Raw genomic sequence first — 24,676 nt, 5'->3', positions numbered from 1 at the left:
TTTGTTATATGGCAATAAGCTTTGTTCTTATTGGTTCAGGAATGTGACTGACAGTGTTGCTTCACAGAATGGACATTTTATCTGTTTTGTGAGCTTTCATTTTGTGGAAAGAATAAATCCCGTACTATAAAATTTTGCTTTCTGTCACAAATATCTATTTTGTCATTCAAATCTAGCTTGACATGCACTAGTTACTTACACTATTATATATTATGTCCAAGTTTTTTTTACATAATTCATTCTGTAAGTAACTTTGCACATAAGTGTGTCCGTTACATGGAGGTTATACATTTGTGAGACAGATTGCTTGTTGAACTGTACAGAATGGAGTTTGTGATATAATGACATCCTTTTGTGCACTAACCAGATTTTGTTCTCATTCTTTAATAGAAATATTAAGTCTTTTGTATATTTTTTTATCTGTGTATGGTCACAAATACTTATATACCATGAGAGACATTCATTCTGTGTATAAGGGATAGTTTTGTATACAGAATGTATTTGGGACAAACGGCACCCCATAGACATCAGGTCCCCCATTCTGGTGCACAAACAAGATTCTGAGATGATGCAAGGCTTGCCTTAATAACAGTGTCCTCAATATGGCTCCTGCCTGCTTGCTATAATAATGAATTCCCAGACTGATAGAAACAAGTTTCAAATAATTTATACAGTGTAAGTAAAGTTCATTTTGCTTGACTAACATGCATAAATTAGGATATGGAATACTTTTTTTGGGTGACGGATCCCCTTTAAGCCCATGCACAAGGTGTCACATTATTTCATAAACTTCTATTCCCCCGCGTTCTGTCCCTCTGTAAGTTTGCTATTAGTACAATGTCTCTGAGTTGGGTGGAATTGCCCTTTAATACACATTCATTCCATCTGAGTGCAAGCAAGGGTGCATAGTTACTCTATTTTTCTTTCGTTATTTCTCCTCCTTCCTTGACTTTTATTCTTTTCTTTCTTCCTAATTTGTTGACTACCTATTCTTTCCTTATATACTCTTACATGAATGACCTGTCTTTTATGCCTTGGACCATCCATGGGCAAAGTATACATTATAGTAGAACTATAAACCTATACAAAATACGTGCCACTAAAATTCTGCAGCTCATATTGCTCCAGCCAGTTAGTCACATAGTCTCAGCCACTGCAGTATGTGTTACACATGAGAGGCTTTTGCAAGTCACTGCATTCACTCAATGTGAACTGCACTACTTCTATAGTAACAAAATCACATATATTCTTAACATTTCCCCTTTGATCCTACATTTAAAAAAAAAATAAAAAAATTTGCACCCATTTGCTTCTCAGCAGAACATGCAGCTGTTAAGAAAAGGTCACAATGAGTACATGAATAGATCACCATCCCCTCCCTAGTGCTTGTGTGCAGATCTGCTGAAGGCATACATTGCCGGGGTGCTCTAAGGACAAAAGTATCGGACAGTCTACTGAATACAGTCCTTCTGCCGAGTGATCTCAGCAAATGGAGATGTGCAGTTCATAGCATTACAATATTGCAGTAACAGTAGATTATGGATCAGTTTGATTACAAACATATTTTTCAGCATAGATTGAAAGTAAAGCAATTTGAATGCAATGGCTCTCACTTCTTCCTTTTAAAAACATTATATAATGGGTAAACATCTTAATATCAGAGTGCAAAATGATTATACACAGGCATATTTTTTTGCCTTTATTAGAAAGGTCTGATATAATTTTTCTAAGGTGCTGTATCTCCCTTGACTAATGAGATGCTGAACTGGTATAAAATCTGTCTGTGTTACCATTATTGATGTCCAATGTCTAAAGCATAGAATGGACACAGTGCCATCTTGTGTTGAAGAATGTGTAATGCAATGGACAGAAAAAATACACTTTTCCCCCCCCAATACACCAAGCCAAGTAACACCTGCATCTCCATTAACTTAAACCTAAACATTATCTTCCAACATTGCTATAATAAGCTTAATGGTACAGTTTGTTTTCAGGAAAAAAATATTTTCAACCTCTTAGTAAATAAAAGATTTTTTAATACATTACTCATTTTACGTTTTGTACTTTTTATTAACACACATGATATCATGTAGGAACTTAGGAAATAAAAATGACGCCCATAGACTTGTATGGCGTTGTGCGTCAAAAAAGACGCTCGTCAAAAAACACTGGTTCTGTGAGTTTGATGGCATAAGGGATACAGGAGCAGGGCATCCCCTGGTGTTGCATCAGGTTCCATTGCATCCACATGGCTGTGCTGTTCGTGTTTGGCTTAATAATATCAAGTTCGCCAGGCCCATAGCATAGGACATGTACCAATCCAATACAACACTCTCCAACATGCAAGTCTGCAGTTTCAGGTGTGAAGTAAAGTTAGGGGCAATAAAGCTCTCATTGTATTCAAAAGTATGTTAGAGGATGATGCCTTCGGTCTGCTAAAATGTCCCTAGATAGATTCCAGTGGTGGGTTATGTTGGAGACTGAGTTGTTAATTTATGCTGTGATTCGTGCACAATAGAAGCAGGAGACCATTTCAGCCTTACTGGATATATATTTAGAGGGTCAGGGGTACTGCATTCCCTTGATATACAGTATTTGTTTGTCAGCAAAATGGGATGCACCCCAGTTTTAAATTGGGAGGCCCTTTTGTAATCAAGGCCACAAATCCAGCAATGGAGAGACTTGGCATGATCTGATGGACAGCCATGTTACTATGGATTTTTTGAGCTTTCAAAGTTCTATTTATGTTATGAAGTCTTGGGTTAAATACCCTCAGCTGTTAATCTTGTCTACTATGTGGTTCCATTTTGTCCTATGGGGCTGTACCCATGAGGACACCAATGCTAAATAGAGGAATATTGGAGAAGACCTGCGGTGCAAAATGTATTGTGGAATGTACAGAACTGCCCATTATTCTTTGTGCTTTCCTGCAAGAAAAGACACATATTTCTGCATTGACAATAATATTTCTATATCACCTGTAAACTGGGGCAGTGCTTGATGTAAGTTATGTTTACCGCAGCACGTATGGCGCTTCTCTAGCAAAGTCACTACAACCTCAATGAAAAAAATAGTCTGCAATCCCTTGCAGTGGAACATCCCCTGCTCATGAAGAAATGCATGCGTGGAAGAGGCCTTAAAGAGGAACTATCGGGAAAATGAAAAATTAATATAAGTTACAGCATACGGAAATAAGAAACTTTCTAAATACAATCAATTAAATATTCGTTTCTGAAATAATCAAGTTCATCTTCACTATTCCTCTCTCAGCATCTGTTTCTCTTTATTCTGTCCTCATTCAGGAATTGGTGTCAGATGAATGATCCAATATATCTTATAGGGGGGCCCCTTTTGTCTAGATGTATTAGCGCTCACTCTATTAATTATTAACTATTACATGCAGGATTTGTGCAAAAGGCACTTGGTTTTTTAGATTTTGTTTGTACTGGAATCAGTTATTTGAATTAGGCTCTAAGTCATCAGCTAGGAAAGGAAGCCCCCCCCCCCCCCCCATATAAGATACAGACACCTGACTGCTTTCCAGAAGACAGAAAGAAGAGAAACAGATACTGAGAGAGTGAAAATAAAATTGATTATTGCAGAAACAATGCAGAATATTTAATTGATTGTATTTAGAAACTTTATTATTTCAGTGTGATGAAGCTTATATTACATTTTCATTTTTGAAATAGTTCCCCTTTAATGTCAGATGCCATAAAGATGCTGTCTGCAAGCAGTGTCGGACTGGGACACCAGGGGCCCACCAAGAACCTTAGACCAGGGGCCCACCGTAAAACCTTAGATCAGGGGCCCACTCTCAGTACTAATATTCTTCATCTCCTCAATCAACCTCTATTCTCCTAGTTTGTTTTCTTTACATACTATAATCTTATTATTTGATCTTTTTAGCCTCTTTGTTCTCATAGAATAGGGAATGGCCAGGAAATAGGCCAAAAGTTTAGCAGCATGGAGGCCCACTGACACCTGGGCCCATCGGGAGTTTTCCTGGTATCCCGGTGGGCCAGTCAAACACTGTCTGGAAGGTTGCTGTGACCACTAAGGGGCCATTTCAAGTCCTTATTAAAAGGTGGTGGTGAGAGACCACTGAGCTCTTTTTAAAAGCTTACCTTTAAGTTAGGCAACTGGAAATGCAAAAAAGTATAAATTTGTAGCAAGCTGCAGTGGCAAAAGGTGTATTCATTTAGAAGATATTACAAGTAACTGTGCAACATAATCTTGTTTATAAACTACACAGTAGAAAGGCTTAAATTATGTACAGATACGTTGTGCTCATATTTATCAGTTGCCTTTAGTGAACCATTCTGTATAGACATTTTAGTGCTAAGGCTACTCTTTACTGAGATAACTAAGAGTGCTGAATCTGTAGGTCTTTATATTACATCGCCTACTTGCAGTTGCAGTGAAAAAACTCATTGATTTCCATGTGTTTTGCAAGTTTTCACCATTTTGTGAATTTTTTGCAGCGAAACGGGACAGATTTCAAATTTCAGCTTTTGGCTTAACAGAGCCTGGATGCAGCAGCAAGAAAGCAATACAAAGGCATTTCATCTAAATTAGGTGTTAGTTCTATTCTTAATTAGCTTTCTTTCAAAATAGTACTGATAAATATGGTCATTTGGAGTATGGGCTGAACATTCTTGAAAGGTTTTCTGATCCTAAAACAACAATAAAATTCCCACAAATTAGTCACTGTATCCCATTGCGGCAATATTATTGAAACGTTTTCATTTTTCTTAGTCACTGTATCCCATTGCGGCAATATTATTCAATGACACACTTTCATTTTTCTTAACAAAAAAAAAAATCTTTATTTTTTTTTTTTAATCAGTGGATTTGAAGACCTGGTGCTTTGAGTGAATCATTGCATAGGGAGCAAAGGAAAAGAATCAGTGCAATGTCATTCAGGATACAATAGAACACATTACTTCTATTTGGCACACATCTTGCACACCCCTTCAAGGTGCTTGGAAAACAGCTAAATGCCTGGATCACCAGGTCCCTTATTTTAGCTAAAAACCTGAACATTTATGGTAACAGATTTATTTATTGTTGACAACAACACTGTGGTATTCTCTATTCTTCACAACGTTTCTGCTGTGGAAGAGCTTGTGAGAGAAAAAATGGCAGTTTCAGAGAGCTGAAATCAAGCACATACAGTATACTCACTATGCAGTGTGGTGTCGGTAATACAGATTACTTACATGCATCACAGTAATAGTCTGATGGCAAGATATTCCAAAAAAACGATGAGGCCAAGCTTTTTTAATCATTAGCTCCTGCTATATTTAGAAAGTATTTAGTAATGTTCTGATAAACTGGAACACTGACAAACACCCAGGATGGAGGACAGACTGAAAAGAAAAAATAAAGGGAATGAAAGAAACACTAACATGCAATGTCTGTATTAACCGGATTCTGTCATGATTTTTAGGATGTATTTTTATTTCTAAATGACACTGTTTACACTGCAAATAATTCACTCTACAATATAAAATTTAATTCCTGAACCAGCAAGTGTATTTTTTTTTAGTTGTAATATTGGTGTGTAGGCAGCCATCTCAGTTCATTTTGCCTGGTCATGTGCTTTCAGCGAGAGCCAGCACTTCGGTATGGAACTGCTTTCTGGCAGGCTGTGTTTCTCCTACTCAATGTAACTGAATGTGTCGCAGTGGGACCTGGATATTACTATTGAGTGCTGTTCTTATATCTACCAGGCAGCTGTTATCTTGTGTTAGTGAGCTGTTATCTGATTACCTTCCTATTGTTGTGTTGTTAGGCTGCTGGGGGGGGGGGAAGGGGGTGATATCACTTCAACTTGCAGTACAGCAGTAAAGAGTGACTGAAGTTTATCAGAACACAAGTCACATGACTGGGGGCACCTGGGAAACCGACAATATGTCTAGCCCCATGTCTAGGGTTGCCACCTTTTCCGGGAAGAAATACCGGCCTTCCTATATTTTGCTATTTCTGGCCTATTAATAAAATTGGCATCAAACACCTAAAATACAGACCAGGTGGCAACCCTTCCCATGTCAGATTTCAAAATTAAACATAAAAAATCAGTTTGCTCTTTTGAAAAATGGATTTCAGTGCAGAAGTCTCCTGGAGCAGCACTATTAACTGATGTGTTTTGAAAAAACATATTTTCCCATGCCATTATCCCTGTTGTTTCATGAATGTAGCTATAGGATCTGTAAAACAAAGCAGTTATCAAGTCATGGTGTATATGTTATAATAATGAACACCTGGTGATTGTGCTCAACATGACAAGCCCCACATGTTTCAGCCATTCCAGGGGGCAGATCCGTTACCTGCACTGTACTAAAGGTCTGGCCTTGTGTTGGGACAGTCCATCAGGAGAATTGTACTTATTGGAGAATGAGTTGTAGGTTCATAAATGCCTCCTTCTTATTCCAGCTATTAAATAGAACAACAGGCAAGGGCATGTTAGGGCTTTTCTTACAATCTATAAGAATCTATAAGGACAATGAGATCATTAAGCAAACTATTTGCTTTGACATAACACATTTCACTTAGCATAGGGTTATAAGTCATTGAATAAAGAATATTTTGAAATATGAAAGAAAAGCACCTATGTAATAACTGAAGATGGGATCCTTAGTGATAGATAAAATGCAGTGTATGTACATTCTCTATGATACGCTGGGCTAAATTAGAGCAGGACAACCACCAGGGTCACCCTGAAGATATATCACACAATACACACAAGGGAACACACAACATAAACACATGTACCTGCCCATAATCTACCCAAATAGGACTGAGATGCTATGGGGCAGATTTATCAGTGATAAATAAACTACACTTTCCATCAATCTGAAATAATCATTGGACTGACTTTCCAAAAATATTGATTTATACAATGTAGTTTTGAACTGATCGATTTTTATCCATCACCCTGGTGTGAATATTGATACGGATATCTGGTGCTTTATATGGGATCATTCAACATTGTAGCCTGAGATAAGGAACCCCAAAGGCTTGGGAGATGATAAATATATTATCCAATCGAATCAATAGGCCACTTGGATCCATTTTATGAAAGTTAAAATGTCTGGGATCCAGCAGATGCCCAAGTCAAACTTTGATAAACCTGCCCCTTAGTCTTTGCCAGAAACATAAAAGGTTTATACAAAGCAAATATATGGCTACAGTGATTCACCAGCAAAAAAATAATATAAAAAAAAAAAAGTTCATTAGTGTTTTGGTTTCTGAAGGGGGAATATGTTGTACCTCCTTGTGGCCATAGAATTAAAGTAAAATTTCTGCTGTTTATCTAAATAACTAATGATTGTTTTAAAGCCTGTAACTATAAGAAAATATGTAATGGGCTACTATTTATTTCATTATTAACTCATGCCCCTCCAATTATAAATAATCAGGTTGCTCTGTTGTCATATAAAGCCCCTGACACACGGGAACGTTTTATCCCCCCGTGGGAAATCTACTCGCTCTCTCCACAACTTCCCAGAGATTTAGTCAGACTACAGACTGTGTGTGCCATTTCTAGGAATATTTTACCTTACCTCTCAGACACTGGTATTACTTCCTATTACTAATGTTTGGACAGTGACATAATCAAACAATTGTGCAAATGGGTATATAATGGGTAAAATGCAGCCACGTAAAAGACATAAAAGATAACAAACAAAACATGATTATATTGTTTATGAAAATGATTGGCCAGAATGACAATTACTGTATATTAACTGACATTTCTGGCGTTTTCCCTTTAATAAAATCACAATTCTTCAAAGGATTCATTTCAGTCTACAAACACTTGGGGACATTGGTTTGGGTTTTGCAATGAAATTAAAAGTATTGTGAGGATAAATGTGTTCCCTTGGGGCAAACAGCAACAGTTATTACTTTTATTACTTTACATAAACCCTTTTTCTGCCAGGTGGGTTTAGTTGCACTTCAGGAAAGCTGCCAAGCAATGCACTTTAGTGTGTAGTGTAAGCCAGAAATGTGGGTGCTGCATTGTTGGCAGAATGTCACTTCCCCTGTTGACAATGTTGTTTGTGGGGAAAAAGATTCAAGGGACATCAAGCCAACATTAAGGGCTATGGCACATGGGGGAATGTAGTCAAATTCCAAAACAGTCAATGTGAAAAAAATGGAGCAAATGTTTACAAGTATTTTTGCACATTGTTGTCCGTGTATAAATTATGCAAAAACCTTGTGCTCCATTTTTCTTTGTTTCCCCTATTTTTTTTGCAGTAATATCTTTGTGATCACTAATCAAAATGCTATGTTCTCCTGCTGATAATGGGAAACACCATTATTATGGGACCCTACTGTCCTGATTCCCAGTGTCCCCTTACACTGTTCCTCCATGTTTTATTAATTGGAGATTCTTAGCATAATGCCCCAAAAGAACAATGCATTATGGGTAGACAGAAAAAATAAATCCGGCATAGAATTATAAGCCATAGATATATATTATTCTTCCTACCCATTTGAACGTAGGAATAATGAGGCTGATTGAAAAACATAGGTGCTAAATTGCACCAATAACATCTTTGCTTTCATTCCAACTTGCAGTTCGCTGCAAAGCTAAATGCTGATTGGTTGCAGTTACTGTGCTTGTGCAACTTAAGACCTCAGTTAGTAAATGAGCCCTGTGTAGTGATCATGTTAAAAACGAAAGTTAGCAGAGTGACAGTAGATACAATGACAAAGCACGTGAACAATTTATACAAATGTCATTCCAGCAATGTGAGACGTGCTGATCTTTGGAAAATTACATTCATTTTTTTTCAAGTATTTTTGAATACATGTATATATTTTGTTTTTTTCTACAAAGATAATTAATGACATTGCAGAGTGAAAAAAAAAATAGATGTTCTTCACAAATTGATTCTTGTGGGTGCATTCCAGTGATTTCCTATCTACACATCCTGGATACAAACCAAATCTCATTCATGCTTCTGGCCTGGTGTGCAATAACATCTTTGTGAAACCATGGATTTTGCATATTTAAGAAGCGGCCATTTTCCTCCTTACTGCAGATCAGTACAATAGTGTTTAACTTCAGTCTTACTTTAATGCTGCAGCCCAAGCTCCTCCGCTTATAAGAGCACAAGGCACCATTTTGCTCATTGTGCATTTGCTTCCTTCTGAAAACATTTTATCTTGCACCTTGTAGTTGGTAAGACACATATTAGATGCATGCCCAAACAGCCTCAGCTTATTGCTTGTTTCCTGGCTTGGTCCTGTTGTTAGGACTACACGTGGCATTTTTCAACAAAACTTCACAGTCTGTCAGAACGTTGGTCGGCACATATTTTTTCATGAGCTCAAACACATTTTGATACACTGTTCTTTCTTCTTCCATCGACAGGACTAGATTTCTCATCTTATTTTCTCTGGACAAAATATTTTCCACATTGGATTCCAAGCTCTGAATCTTCGTATGTGCTACCTGTTAAGGAGTAAATGGAAAATGTATTGAGACAGGACATGTGCAAAGTTATGAATCCTGTGGAACAGTGATCAATAGAATTTCTGAGTGGGAGGGCAAAAAAATCACGGCACTTTCATTCTATGGCTGTACCAGGATCTTCAAATTGCAAAACTCATGGTTTGTGAGGCCCACTCATCTCCCCTTGTATACATAATTAATTTCAAAAAGGATGGAAGTAATACCTGTCAGATGCTAATGTCATGGTTGCTTTGTTTGTTAAAAGAGATGCATAATATTCTGCTGAATGTGTGTCCAAATTGGATTCAACATTTAAAGAGAAAGAAACGAACACATAGCTGATGGCACGTGTATTACCTGCACAGCAGGTGTACGAGGAAGGACCTGGGAAGTGGATCTCAAAAGTATAAATAAATATTCTACAGGATTAGGGAGGCTACTTAATGTTGTATACATTCAGAATGAAAATGATCCATTCTGAATACCTTAGCAATCCTCTGGCAGACTTTTTTCAGCACTGCTTCCAGGGACTCAGAAGCCAGGGTTGCACCTCCAACTACTAGACCCTTGAGCTTTATGGATATAAATAATTAGTACTTTTGCCACAAAGGCAAAATAAAAAAAAACAAGTGTCTTGATCACTCCCAATAATAGGTTTTTTACAAATCATAGACAACTTTTGTTCCTTTTAGAGTTGATAGCCAGGCAGTATATTATCCCTTTAACCATGTTTGTTTTATTGGGCAGCTCAGCTATACATCAAGTAGGGCTTATATTATGCTAGAGGATACTATCAATAAATGTGCTTCAAATTTATTTAGGAATTCAGTGTTCATGTTCGCTCCAGCAGTCATACTATGCTCAATATAACATTCACTATTCCTTTTATTATTAGGCCTGACTGTTAAATAAACAGAATCAGGGAAAATCCAGTGCACTACAAAACACACCAAACAGCACATATTTTGTTACTTCACTCTCTCTTTGCCACACCTGAAGTTTTTCCAGCAAATCCATGTTCTGTCTCTTAAGTTGATTATTAGATTTTTCCAACTTGCGGAAGGATTCATTATCATCACAAGGAATGGACGCCTCGAGCATCTCATCATTAATGACATGGTACTCAACTTCATAAGCATGGAGTTGTTTTGAAATGTCCATCTCAAATGCCTACAATAAAAACCAAAGGTCATGGAATGAAACCAACAACAGGCAGCAAAAACATGAGCGATCCTGCATTCTAAATATCAGCCAGCTAAAAAAAGATACCATGAAAGACTTCATTATGAATTACATATTGCTTTTACATTACAGTGCTCCAGGTGTATTCTGAACAGTAAATTCGTATTAACCCTTATTCTGATTATAAATTAGACTGAGCCTGGTCCAATCCATTGCTCTGGGTCCCCGGGGGACTGGTGAACCAAATTACCTGTGTCATAATTTTTTCCATGGTTTCATTTGTCATTTCTGGTATGGTGCTCTTCAATAAATCCACAATACTTTCAAAGCTGTCCCGGGCCATTATCAGTGCTTCATTATTACTGAGCAGGCAAAGAGCCACTTTGAAGATGACTTCAGTTCCTTGTAAAAAAATGATATCTGCGAGTGGGGGGGAATACAATTATGTTTAAAAAATTAACAATTATGTGAAAAATATCCAGCTATATACATTTGTTTAATAAAAGTATGAATGAATCAGCTAAGTACAATCATATCTGTGACTAACAGTATATCCACAGGGCTAGACGACATTATGAACTTATCTTATTGTTTAAGGATTTCTTACCAAAAACTCTGGCAACAAAACCTAAAGGAAATTGTGAGGCGAAAAGTGTGAGAAACCAAGGGGCTGCATAGAGGCTTGGGGTGATTTCATTCTCCTCCAGGTGGTTATAAAGATCTCGGTGGTAGTCATGGAGAAGCCGGGAAAGCTGGTACATCTGAATCTAATACAATGAAATGTTTCTGTTAGGATCTAAAGCACAGCAAAGCCTCATGCTTTATTCCATTCCTGATGGAATACGCCCTTGAGTATTTCAGAGAGCTTAGTTCAGCTTTAGCTAGGCCATTTTTTTCTGATTTTATTAGACACACTTTCATCTAGTGTATTATGAATAGGTTGAATGTAATTCCAATATCTAAAAATGGATTACAATCACATCCTGGCAATTATAAACTTGGAAATTTGACATCTGCTTTGAGCAAGTAAAATACTCACATTCAAGTTTATGTTCTTGAGAATAGTATTGTAAGTAGGAATCTGCATGGCTTTGTGAAGGAGAGGAAGTCAAACACATTTGATAGTAAAACCATGGACAGTGGAGTTGCAGATGATTGACTTGAATTTTGCCAAAGTGTTTAATACAGTGCCACAGCTTTCAAAACGAAGGGTTCTTGTTGATGTTATGGGTATATGAATAGGAAACTGTCTAAAGTGCACAGATGGTGGTGGCATTTTCTAGAGAAGGGTTCTTAGTGGGGCACCACAGGTTTCTGTATATCGCTTGGTCAGGTAGGAACTGTCAACCTTCCAAAGGCAATGAAAAACAAGTGAGTGCAAGCAGGGAATCAGCATGTCGCAAGGAAAACAATTAGGGCCAGAACTAAGGTTTGGCAGCAGAAGCATGTGCGCAGGTCATAACAGGTGGGGCTAGGACCCTAGGCACATACAGTAGCTCCCATTTCTCTGACCCTGATAGAGGGCAGGGTGGCAGACAAGCAGGTGTCCTTGCTGTGGGTGCCTGTAGCCCTTAGCTGAAAATACAGGATTACTAAAATGACAATTTGATCCTGGGAAATTTTCCCCCTCTCAGGTGCACTGGAGAGGTGGCAAATCATTTTTCTCCTGCCTCGTGATTAGCTAGAAGTTAGGCTGATGTATTTTAATCAAAAGGTTGAATTTGATGCAAGTGTGTTTTTGTTTTAACCTAAATGAATACTTTACTATGCAGCATGTCAGAAGTTCAAGTTATAAAACCATGAGGCACAGCTGTTTATGCATGCATAGCATTATCTGTTGTGTTTGGCTATTTACAGTGTAGAACAGCAGCAGGACATGTACCTGTAGTGACATCATATCTGGACGGTATTGCTTGCGGAAGCCAAGATCATACATTAGGAATTTCAGCATTTCAAAAGCTTGCTGCTCACTCATGTGCAGGAGAAGTACTCCAGCCACAAAGCTTATTCCCTGGCAGTAACCAACTTCTTTGTCTAATAATGAGTAGGCTTTGAGAAGATTATACAGGGATAACTGTCCCGCTCCCAGCTGGGCAGAGAAGTAGGGATGGGTGGGGAAGGTCCTTCCTGAAAGAATGAAAACAGCTACATTAATTTAGAGTACACATATATTTCCTATATACTGAACATCCTGTAATTAACGCCTGTCTCGTTTGAAGTCCTGAGGGGGACAAGTTATTTGGACTAACTTTGTGGTCTCAAAAATTGCCCTGAACTTGCATCAGTAGCAACAAAATTGCAGGATAATTAACACTGACCCAGTAGTATGTGTCCCCTAGGGTTTTATTTGACATTACCTACAAGTGTTTACAACATATTACAGGGTCATACTAAAACATAATAAAAATGATCTGAAAGCTAAATAACATACCCAGATCCACAAGAATAGCATGCTGCTGAGCTGTAAGCTGTTTGAGAAGATCATTATACGACACATCAGACGGTTGCTGTTTATTTGGGAGCCGATGCCTGAGTCGATACTGCACGGAAAGGAACTGCCATATCTCGCCACGCTTGCCTTTTGGTACACCTAGAGAGAGAAAGCATACTGAACATTCTGTATTGTGTATGCTCTACATAGAAATACAGGGTAGTCCCTTAACGTATGGAGCATCAAGTTCCACAGATAAAGTAAGGTTAATGAACAAAATAAAAACACATTTTTTTGTACTAACACAGTGTATAATAAGTAGGTTAATAACATTCATCCCGTATATGAATCACTGGGAGAACTGAACAAATAAACACGTTGGTTTTGCTTTAACGAATTTCATAATTTCTAGGGAAAATTCACCTAACAGAATTAAATGTGTAATGGTAAGAAAAATGTAAGAACTGGTTATTTGCCGTCTATGTGTAGGATTAGGTTTTATCTTATTCACTCACTAGTTCATTAGAAAACCTTAACGCAAGGCTGATTTAAAGGGGTTGTCAATGGAATTTTAAGCAACTTTCCTGTATAAAATGAACATTTAAATGGTTTTAAAGTTATTTGTAAATGTAACTTTATTGAAGGCAGTGCTTGCATACATCTTTCTGTTCGCTGCACTCACTCCAGGTTTTGACTCTTAAAACTCTGCAGTAGAAGTCAGCTCCCGTCCAATTCTGTTAATCAGCTGGCTTCTGCTACATTGCTTCAGAAATTAGAACCAGCAGTGCAGATAAGGGACAGACAGACTTCAAAAACATTTACACATTTTTAACTCATGTAAACTTGAAAGTTGCTTATAATTAAATTTTTTGGAGGATATCCAAGCCAATGGTAAAGGAAGAGTTGCAAGGTATTAACCATCTGTTACCTTCCCAGCACAGGAGCATGCAAACACTAGGAACTAAACAAGCAGAGTTTTGCCAGATATGGCCACCGATGTGCTAGGCCATATCAGACTGATCCAATTATCGGATCATAATGGCAGCCACTGCAGACCGTCTGCATTTCTAAACATTTCTGATAGATGTGATTTTTCAGGTAGGAAGTTGGAGAGGGCCCATACATGGGCCGATAAACTTGATTTTAAGGGGCTGAATCGGCAGCTTAAACCTTCTTATGTATGACCAGCTTTAAAAAGTTTGGAAATTTGCATGCACTCCAAAGCCCATCTCTGACTTAAAAATATAAATATATATGCTGAAAGTTATTTGGTGAGGTGTACTAATTTCCCTAGCTTTGGACAGAAGCAGTTATAATACGTCTCATTAGCAGATGGAGCAGAATTAGTTTTAACATTTGGGTCACAAAGTAAAATATACATTTGAAAAAGAAAAAGGTGCGTCAGCACACTCAAAGTTCAAAAGACAGTCTGTCCCATCTATACCTAACAGAACAGTATATACAGAAACAGTATATAGACTCAACACTATGTAACAGTTGGAAATACACTGGTTTAATTTATTTGTGGTCAGAATTTGCTGACCGTTTAGTGTATGGGGCCACATTCTGATATTATAGATTGTGCATACTAGAATTTAAATTAGGCTGTTAAGAAAGCATCACAATACAAGTAAAAGTAACGCAATATACCTTCTTTAAGAGAAGCAAAAATCTCTTCCATGTCAAATCGAATCTTTGTTCTGCAGTTTAACTTCTTATCCCAAAGATTTGAGACTTCTTTTTGGCATGATCCAACTTCTTCATAATCCAGTTTCACTTTCCGGGATTGCAGTTCATCTCTGCTTGCTGAAACCAGAATTTCATATAATTAAATAATGTACGTAGCCAAATCAAAAATAAGATTTTCACAGAAGTTCTTCTGGGTGATGAAAAGCTTTGTTCTACTGAACCTACTGAACCTACAGTAAAAGAAAATGGCAGCCACATATTCCCTACATTCTCACATATCAGCCCTTACCTTCTGAAAAATCCAAGTCTGTCAGAACTGAGCTCTCCTCGATAGCACAAATACAAAAAACATTATATAAATTGTACAGTTACCGATTTGAAGAGCATGTGATGTCATATACTGTATATAGTAAATACAATGTTTTATTATGAATGCAATGATTTATTGCTACAACTTGGAAACACATCACAATATAATGATGAAAATGAGGTTCATACAAGGTAGATCAAATGTACTTTATCACTAACACTCAGAGAGGTAAAAAAAGTAGGGGAGAATTTGGGGGAAATAATATTTGATTTTGTCCCTTTTAATCCACTAATCTGGTAATGGACACAATCCTGCCCACAATACTACACCCACCCAATTCATAATATTTATAAAGGAATCTTCTGGATTATTACTCATAATCAGACAAGGGACTGTCTGTAGTTCTGAATTTGTAGTCCTGATACTGTGAGGAAATGGGAGTAATATCTATACCATGGCACAATGTTTATTTAATTGCATTAGGAATTCTTCTAGCATTTAGTGGTATGTATATACTTATCATACCCTACTCATATTTAAAAATCACTTATTTTATTTTTGTTAAAATTTGGAATTCTTGACTGAAATCAGTGGATGTAGGTGAATGAGGGATACAAAAGAATGTAAAAATATTTTAGTGCTTGCCTTTAAACTTCTGTCGCAGTGGTTAGTACTCTGTGTTGGCCCTTCTGAAGGGGCATAATGATGGTTATTACTGGTGTGCTTCACTTTCTTTGATATATATCAACGAAAGAAGAATAACTGCATCAACCATGTTTTAATACATTAGTAATGCTGGTAGTATGTTAAGGGGGGCTTCACCAAATGTAACTATAGGGGATGCTTGAACTGGATGAATTATGCTTATTAAATGAGTGGAATCTTAAGACTCGCATATCCTTTCCTTTTCTTTCAGTGCTGAATGCATGAACTATATTTATTTTTACTTTTTTTATCATCAGTAATGGTAAGTGTAAATTAAATAGTATGTAAATAAGAGTGCTATAAAGGTGGCCATACAGGCACTGATATTATTGTGCAGAATATGTGTATATGGTGCGAGACAAGGCAACCAATAATGGTAAACGGCTTGGATGTTGGTCGTCTCACCCAATCGGACAGGATGGAAAATTTTTATCTTTGAAGATGCCCGAACATTGGTAAAATTTAATGCTGAATCGCCAGATAAAGGTAGAATTTTTTTGTTTCTACCTTCATATCTGATGATTCAGATCAGACCTGTGTGCAAAGTTGACTTCTCATTTAATGTTAGTAGAGAAACAAGATCAAATGGTCTGACCAATGGTCGCGGGAAAGGTTGGAATTGTAAGGCTAGGGCCAAACGGCGCAGAAATTAGCCTGCTGAAATCCACAGGACAATTTGTGCCCCTTGTCGCTAGCAGTAACCTCTTTGTGTTTCACATCCGGACGCCTTGTGTGGGCTCTGGAAACACATTAGACACAAGGATTCTGGATACAAAACAAGAATAAGGCCTTCAGCTAGAAATGCAAAGTCTTGCATTTCTTCCCTGAAATCTGTTCGCGATGGAGCCAACACAAGGCTTCTGGACGCGAGCAGACAAGAAGATTCGGCTAGAGGTTGGTAGCTGAAATCCGCTTGCAGATTTCCGCAGGCTAATTTCTGCCCCTAGCCTAAGAGAACAAGAAGATACTGCTAGTGGTGAGTGGCTGAAATCAGTCTGTGGATTTCAGCAGGCTGATTTCAGCCCTGTCTGGCCCTAGCCTATTTGATGCTCCATAGAACCACCCCTCTAAAGCCCTATAAACGTCAAGTCAATTGTGTTTTTCTACATCAGCAATAGGAGCATTTTCCTGAAGGGATGTGTATAACTGATTCATTTCAGGTAAGCAGGTACTAAAATATTTATAGCTGCAAAACTTAAAGCAATTACAATTAAATTCTAGGATTGTATTATTAGGCAACACCAAAGGTACATTTTTTACACCAATATATGCAGAATACTAGATGGCACTTGCAAAACAAAGTTACCTGAATATTGGCTTTTGTTTTCTAAATTATTTCTTAATCAAGATTGTTGTTAACAGACCATGATTTTTACTAGAAAAAACAATTTCTTATAACAATTTTGTAGAGGAAGATCACAAAGTTAATTGTCTGGTGCCAATAGTGCAGGACATTATTACCACTTGTGTATCTGTGCCAATGCAAACACGTATCTTCCAGTCAGTCCTGCAGAATGTATATATAGAAAGGTTTTTGTGTCAAGAAGTCAACAAGTAGGCTCAGTGCCACATGATCAGATGGAATGAAGGATTCTTGGATGTGCCTTTATAAGGTTTCCAAAAGCTAAACTGGGGCCTGTGTACGATAAACGTCTGACCTGTTCTTTAGTACTGCAGTTTGACGTGTGATGCACATAAAGATAATCTGAACAAAAAACAGAAATGCATCCGAAGAGGCAGCCCTTTAGACTAATGTAAAATAAAAAAGAGGCATTGGCTACCTCATGTACATATGGAACATGGGATCAAACAACACTTTATGGCACACAATTTTGCCAGCAGAGAAAAGGCTGATCCTGTCCAAAGTGCTCATGTGTGTGCAGTAACAGGAATGTCAATCCACCTATCATTGTGACTGTGGGGTAGATTTTGACCAGAACATGTCTCATTCCTGTTACTATACTTTGAACGTTGGGGAGGGTTGAGAGGCGGGACTGCACCTCTCTTTCACTGCACCCCCTCAGGGCCTCACGGCAGCTCACGCGCCACTGACAAATGCGGGCGTACGGAGGGGGGTGGGGCCCGGCTGCGCGTTATGCACCAGAGCCCGCCCCCCTCTAGTGACGCTACTGTGTTTCAGCTTTATGGCATTCCTGTAAGTGAAGTGTTGTTTTTCTTGGTAAGAATGCTAGACTGGAGGTTAAAAACGGAGGGCACGAATTAAATAAAATTATTTAAGGTTATGGCACATGGATTGCTTAAGCATGAAAAGGGCATGAACTGAGGACTACCATTAAGCAACTAAATGCATTTCTTACTTTCTTAATTCCAATTATAGGACCAGCAAATAATGAAAAATACTTTATATACAATTATAGATATTATCAGTGAACATTAATTATTTCTGGGCAGAATCAATCTGAGGGCTATAGAACACATGGCATTTTCAGTGACCCAGTACTCTAATGGAGATCTGTTACAGCCCCTTCCTGATCAAATGGTCAGAATGCGGTGTTTAAATCTATGTAAATAGCATAGCTCATCTAAATTGCTTATGTTTAGCCAGTACTGTAAAAGAATTACCTTGACTGAAGTATAAAAAAAGGTTTGTTGCTCACCTTCAAGCTTTAGATTCTCCTTTTCCATCCGTAATAACAATATCTGCTGGTGTATTGCTTTCTTCCACAGGTTCTGAAAGTCTTCAGCACTTCGCTTTCCGTCTGCTTGTAATACCGAGTCTTCTGTCTGAAGAAGTTCAGCTAGAGGGTCTTCTTCCATTGCAGGTGGCAGAGGAGATAACGGCAGCAAATCGTTCACATCTAGCTGGCCTGAAATACACAACAAAGGATATCTACAGTCAAGTATAATTCTTTAGCTGACTTTCAATTCTCAGACTTCCTAGTTTTTGGATTCTCTGTAGCAACATTATACAGTTCTTCTTTTCTATGACATTAGATCTCTTTGTATTGTAGTTCCTTTTACTTTTTCTATTTTTTTTAAACTAATGAAACGGATGTGAAAACAATTCACGGCAGTTTACTGTCCCAGTTTGCAGTTGGAGTAAAGGTGCTCAGTTTTATTTAAAATATATATATATATATAAATATATATATATATAAATATATATATATATATATAATATAAATATAAATATAAATATAAATATAAATATAAATATAAATATAAATATAAATATAAATATAAATATAAATATAAATATAAATATAAATATAAATATATATATATATATATATATAATATATATATATAAATATATATATATATATATATATATATATATATATATATATATATATATATATATATATATATATATATATATATATATATATATATATATATATATATATATATATATATATATATATATATATATAGACATATTCACAACATGCAGGAACAGTTTATATATGAATAGAAAACAAATGCCAGTTACAAATAAACATTCTGGTAAATGTGTTTTACTCTCAGCTCTTCTCTCTCCAGCCTACATGAATAATTATTAATGATGAACAGATTGCAACTTCTTCAGACAGAATGTTGTTTCTTATAGATTAAAGGGGTCATAGAAAGTGGTTACATTCTGTTTTATTTTGCATCAGTGTTGCCATAAATCAGTTTTATTCATATCTAATAAAAGAAGGTATCACTAGATGGTAACTAACATTATTCACCTAATGGCTGCCTTTCACTTGGCACAATAAAAGTACAGGTATGGGACCAGTTATCCAGAATGCTAGGGACCTGGGGTTTTCCAGATAATAGATCTTTTTCGTAATTTGGATCTTCATACAAAGGAATCATCTAAATATCAAATAAATCGAATAGGATTGTTTCGCCCTCAAATAGGATTATTTATATCTTGGGTTTGATTAAGTACAAGGTACTGTTTAATTATAACAGAGAAAAAGGAAATCATTTTTAAAAATTTTAACTATTTGCTTTAAATAGAGTCTATGGGGCAAATTCCCTAACCGGCGAAAAGTCGCCAGCGATGGCTTTGCAGCCATTGCCATGTCACTAAAGTGCGAATTTGCGTCCTAATTTTCGCTAGGATTACTTCGGCAATCAAAGCAAACATGCGCTAGCGCTGCCTAATTTGCTTACGGTGGGAAATGAAAGTTACATGGACGTATTTGTTGCAGCAAATACATTACATTACACAAGTCTAGGGAACCTTAATAAATAAAATAGAGTTGTTATAATGCCCTACACATGAGCCCAGTGTATGATTTATGTTCCATATGTTAGAAAATGGAGAGAGGAACCCGGTTACCCAAAAAACTTTTTACGGACCTTTGCAGGCTATCACTCAGAAGAAAAGAAAAGACTCCAGAGTTTTTTGGGACTTTTTTTTGAGGAAGTCGTATTTGCACTCCATTGTACTTTGCGAAGCAACGCTAGTGTCGATCTGCTTCGCTAGCTAAGTGACGCCTGAGCCTGTTAGGAAATTCGGAGGTTTCTGGATAACAGGTTTCCTGATAATGGATCCCAAACTGTACTATATAATGTGTATTCTTTGTAATGAAAACATATTCTTATCCTCATGTCTGTGTTGTTTCCATCAGATTAAAATGCATTTTTTTCTCTAAATCTAAAAGCAAAGTGCACACTCTTGTGTTGCAATATCCCCACGCATTTTTGGGAAGAGTAAGAAACACAAAAATAGAATTACCTACAGTACTGTATAACATAGGCAAATAGGCAAAACATAAAGTAAACTTTGATGCAGAATCTCATATAGTTCAGGTCTTAATAGAACAATTCAATGATAAAAGCGGGTAGCAGCAGTTACCCAAAAGAATATGCATTCACTAATGATCTTTCAGTCTGCAAAAATCAGGCCTTATTAACTTTGATATAACAGAAACGTTCAGCATAAGGAGAGCCTAGAAATAAGATGGGGCTATATTAACCATCGTATTAGGGTGCTGCCGTGTCAGATTATGTAGGTAAAGATCAGTCAGGGCAATGTGTCCGCACAAACCATGTATTTTACTTACTGATTTGCACAACATTGTCATATTGGCAGTAGGGATGCAAAAAATCCTGAAATCAGTTTAGGATTGGCCTTTTTGAGCAGGATTCTGATTTAGTCGTGCCGGGCTGAACTGAATCTGAATCCAAAAAAATCATGTGACTTTTCGTCACACAAACAAGGAAGTCAAAATTGTTCCAGCACATGGCTCTCTTTTTCCCTTGTTTTCCTAATTTACATATACAAATAAGAGTTCAGATTTAGTTCAGGATTTGCCCGAATCTTTCACAAAAGATTCAGGTTTTGGTGCATCCCTTATTGGCAGTTAATATATTTAATGCTAATGCAAAAGTATGAACCAGTCAGCCATGGAATACACAATAGGGCCTGGCCCTGTCCTGAGTGATCTTTGTTAGTTACTGCTGTACTCTACATCAACGTCCAGAGGTGATAGCCTAAACCTAGTGTTGGAATAAGTGATTTGTTTACTTTTACCATCCTGTAAAGTAGCAGTTTTGGGCAATAAAGTCCTACCACTTTGCTTAAGATGGTTGGAGAACATACAAGAGTATGAAGAGGCATGGATCCCCATAACCACAAGTTTAAACCAAGGCTGTAGTTGAATAATTTTATATAAAATTGAATTAAAGTCATAGGTTAGGTATTGTACTTAACAGAAATCTAGTGTAACTGAATATGAAAGGGTAGTATTTGGGCCTACAGAGAACAAAAGAGATTACCTGACAGTTGACCTTTACGGGAATTACTTTTGACTGCAATTACACTTACAAACAACATAAAAATGTATTATTAATTTCCCCCATGCTCGACTTTAGGCCAAAATCCTAGCACTAACTGAGAGGTTTAGTATCTTTCAAAGCAATATCTCCCAGAGATGATAGACCCCTCAGTAAAAAAAAAAAAGATTCCAGCAGAAATGTGGTTAGTACAGGGAAACACCTACATAGATATAGGGCATGCTGTACCCCAATACCTTATCCTCAGCTTTGGTCTCATACCTTTATGCTGCATATCTGATGGGGAGTTGGTCATTGGAGATGCTACCCTGAGGAAAATCCTCTGCCGCCACGATATTCGACGTGGTGTGAGACAGGCCCCACTAGCATTTAATGAGTCATTGCTGCATGTAGAGAAGGTTCTCCGTCGTCCTTCACATTCACTGGAAAAAATACAAAATTATTAGAATCTGTAAAAAACACAGCACAAGTTCATCCAGCATATATATATTTACTTACACATACAATGACTGTTATGGTCTGATTCAAGTTTATAAATTACATCTATGTAGCAAAATAATAAACCATTGATGATTCAATAAATTGCCCCATAAGCACCAGATTAATCAGATATGGCAGCCTGTTGCAGACAGGTCCGTTCCCATAATTCATAGTAAGAAACCCATAACTTTTTAACAGTTATTGAGTAACAATAAACGGAATCAGTATCACAGCAGTGGCAATGCTGGAGAAAAGTAAAGAAGCAGAGTCTTGGGTATGTGGCTTTACACCACCTTCTCTTGAATCGGCACCAAAGTAACATTAAATATGGAGCAGATAAGGAAACGGCCAGCTGGCAAGCATTTCAAAGAAAATAAACATAGTATAAGACAATTAAGGTGGCAAGTCCTTGAGCAGGGACTTATTGGAGATAACCAGTGCAAACTATTACAAAATGAACTCTTGTGATTCCAGGACTTTATATTTTGTGAATGCTGGAGGATAGACAATGAGGGCTGTAGTATTAATCATGGAAGAACACAACCCCCTTCCTCCTGATTGGGCAAGCAGCAGGATGATTTATTGCTAATTTCCTAAATTAATGCTGAACTCCCTTCTGGCAATCTTTAAGCCATATAATAAACAACAACAAAACATTGATCAGGCTGGAACTGAAGTACTGTACTTTTCCTTCAATATCTGAGGATACTGGGAGATACAGCGCAAGCAAACCTGGCCAGAGCTTGTTCTATCCTCTCCTAACACACACAAAAATATGCCAAATAAATGAACAAGTACAGCACTAATCGTCTTTGAGCAGAAGTGAGAATGGATTATTCAGGATTACCACAAGCCATTCATCTATTTAATTTAAAACATTTGCAAATTACCATGTACCTGCTCTCCAAATCCCCTGTAACTAATCAGAAGGTAATATTCTCACCTGCAGAGATTATAATTAGAATCCAGATTAGAGGTTTCAATCAGAGATGTGTGAAAGTGTGGTATTGGAAGGAGTGGAATTCTACTTTACAATTCACCCTGTTTAAAAGTAGGTTTTATATTTTCTTACTTTTTATAAATGTTAGTTAAACTTGTTGCCATAGATTATTCGGTTTATTTATCGTGGGGGAATGCTATGATTGTTGTCAACTAAAAAAAAACCTCATTCTATGTTGTACATCAGAAGAATGTTTGCTGTGCATCCCACATACACTGAAGCAGCAAGAGCAGCCCTAAATACTACGTATATAATAGGTTTCAAAAGGTTTTTAGCAATTTTTGTTAGTATTTCAAAAAAGGTACCCTAAGGCTCAGGGCACACAGGCAGATTCAGGGAGATTAGTCGCCCAGCGACAAATTTCTTCTTCAGGGCGACTAATCTCCCCGAACGGCCTCCCCTGCCGGCTAAAATGTAAATCGCCAGCGGGATGGCAGTCGGCGTGATTCATTTTCTGAAGTCGCCCCAAGGTTCCTCATGAGGCAATTTCAGGCAACTTCGGAAATGAATTGCGGCGAGTGCCATCCCGACGGCGATTCACATTTTAGGTGAGGCAGTTCGGGAAGAAGAGGAGATTTGTCGTCGGGCAACTAATCTCCCTGAATCTGACCCTTAGAGAAGTTTTTCTTGCAAGATCTGGCAGACCTAAAGTAGAAACATGGTCAGATGACCAGTACACTGGGTCACTATGCTGCATAATAAAAGTCTAGCTGCATCAGATACCAAGGTATAACGGAGTACAAACAAAAGAAAGCGTCCACTTGGACAGTACTCAAAAAGCTTCAGGGAGCTGGGCTAAAGGGTCATGCAGCAACTTGGAAACCAACACCGTAGGGTGAAGAGCATTTCCAGGGTGAAGAAACACAAAAAATATAGACTGCTGGAAATAGAAAAAAGATTGTAGGTTAATGAATCCAAATTTGAGATTTGTTGCAATTAGTTTTAACTTCAAATGAGTTTTCATCAACCAGATGAATGAATTAATTCTCAGTGTTTAAAAGTTGTAGTTAATCATGGAGGAGCTTTGGTTTTTTTTTTTTTTTTTTTTTGTGGCACTAACAATATTTCTTTTAAATGTCAAACACCTAGGAGGAAATTATCAAAGATCACAACTTTTATAGAGAGGGGGTGGGGTTGTCTTGTAGGGGCCATAGATTGTATTTTATGGTATTGGGACAGGGACAGATTTGAACAGGGGTCTTTTTTTTACCTGTGAGCCACATTCAAATATAAAAGAGGTTGGAGAGCAACACACATGCAAAAAGTTCCTGGGTTGCCACATATGGGCTGTGATTGGCTATTGGGAGCCCCTATGTGGACTGGCAGCACACCTGCCTTTTCAAATTAAACATGAAATCCAAATTATTTTCTTTATTAAAGCATTCATAGCTGTTGTAAACTCATTTACAAATCTCAGCTGTCAATCAAATATTGTCTGCCCCTCCTCTATACCTTATGCATAGAGGCGGGCAAGCAATTACTTTCACTTTCCATTCAGCACTTCCTAGATGTCACTGCACTCCCCACATTACTCCACTCTCTTTACCATGTAATCATTTAACCAGTGCATTGGAATGGACATCAGCTCCTCCATTCGGGGGCACAAACATAGAAAGCTGCTGCCTCCTGTTCTGCCTGATAACCTTATGTTTG

At 37.4% G+C, this 24,676-nt stretch overlaps 1 protein-coding gene across 5 annotated transcripts in view; it reads right to left on the bottom strand.

The window, feature by feature from the left end:
• Positions 1-7,695: 7,695 nt before the first annotated feature.
• The window catches only part of tbc1d4.L (TBC1 domain family member 4 L homeolog), a 76,060-nt gene continuing 59,079 nt past the window's right edge, over positions 7,696-24,676 (bottom strand). For 3 of the 5 annotated variants that reach the window (XM_018245073.2, XM_018245074.2, NM_001092551.1), the window contains 9 exon segments: positions 21,805-21,965; positions 18,405-18,614; positions 14,733-14,888; positions 13,083-13,241; positions 12,534-12,778; positions 11,259-11,418; positions 10,902-11,071; positions 10,463-10,639; positions 7,696-9,469 (listed from right to left, as the gene is read on the bottom strand). In XM_018245073.2, the coding sequence (XP_018100562.1) occupies positions 9,236-9,469; positions 10,463-10,639; positions 10,902-11,071; positions 11,259-11,418; positions 12,534-12,778; positions 13,083-13,241; positions 14,733-14,888; positions 18,405-18,614; positions 21,805-21,965 (1,672 nt within the window). In that variant the 3' untranslated portion in view covers positions 7,696-9,235. 5 annotated transcript variants of the gene reach the window in all.

This window comes from Xenopus laevis, chromosome 2L (assembly GCF_017654675.1).
Source record: "Xenopus laevis strain J_2021 chromosome 2L, Xenopus_laevis_v10.1, whole genome shotgun sequence".
Classification (NCBI taxonomy): Eukaryota; Metazoa; Chordata; class Amphibia; order Anura; family Pipidae; genus Xenopus; species Xenopus laevis.
Note: the sequence above shows the minus strand (reverse complement) of the source record. Positions and strands in the feature narration are given on the sequence as shown.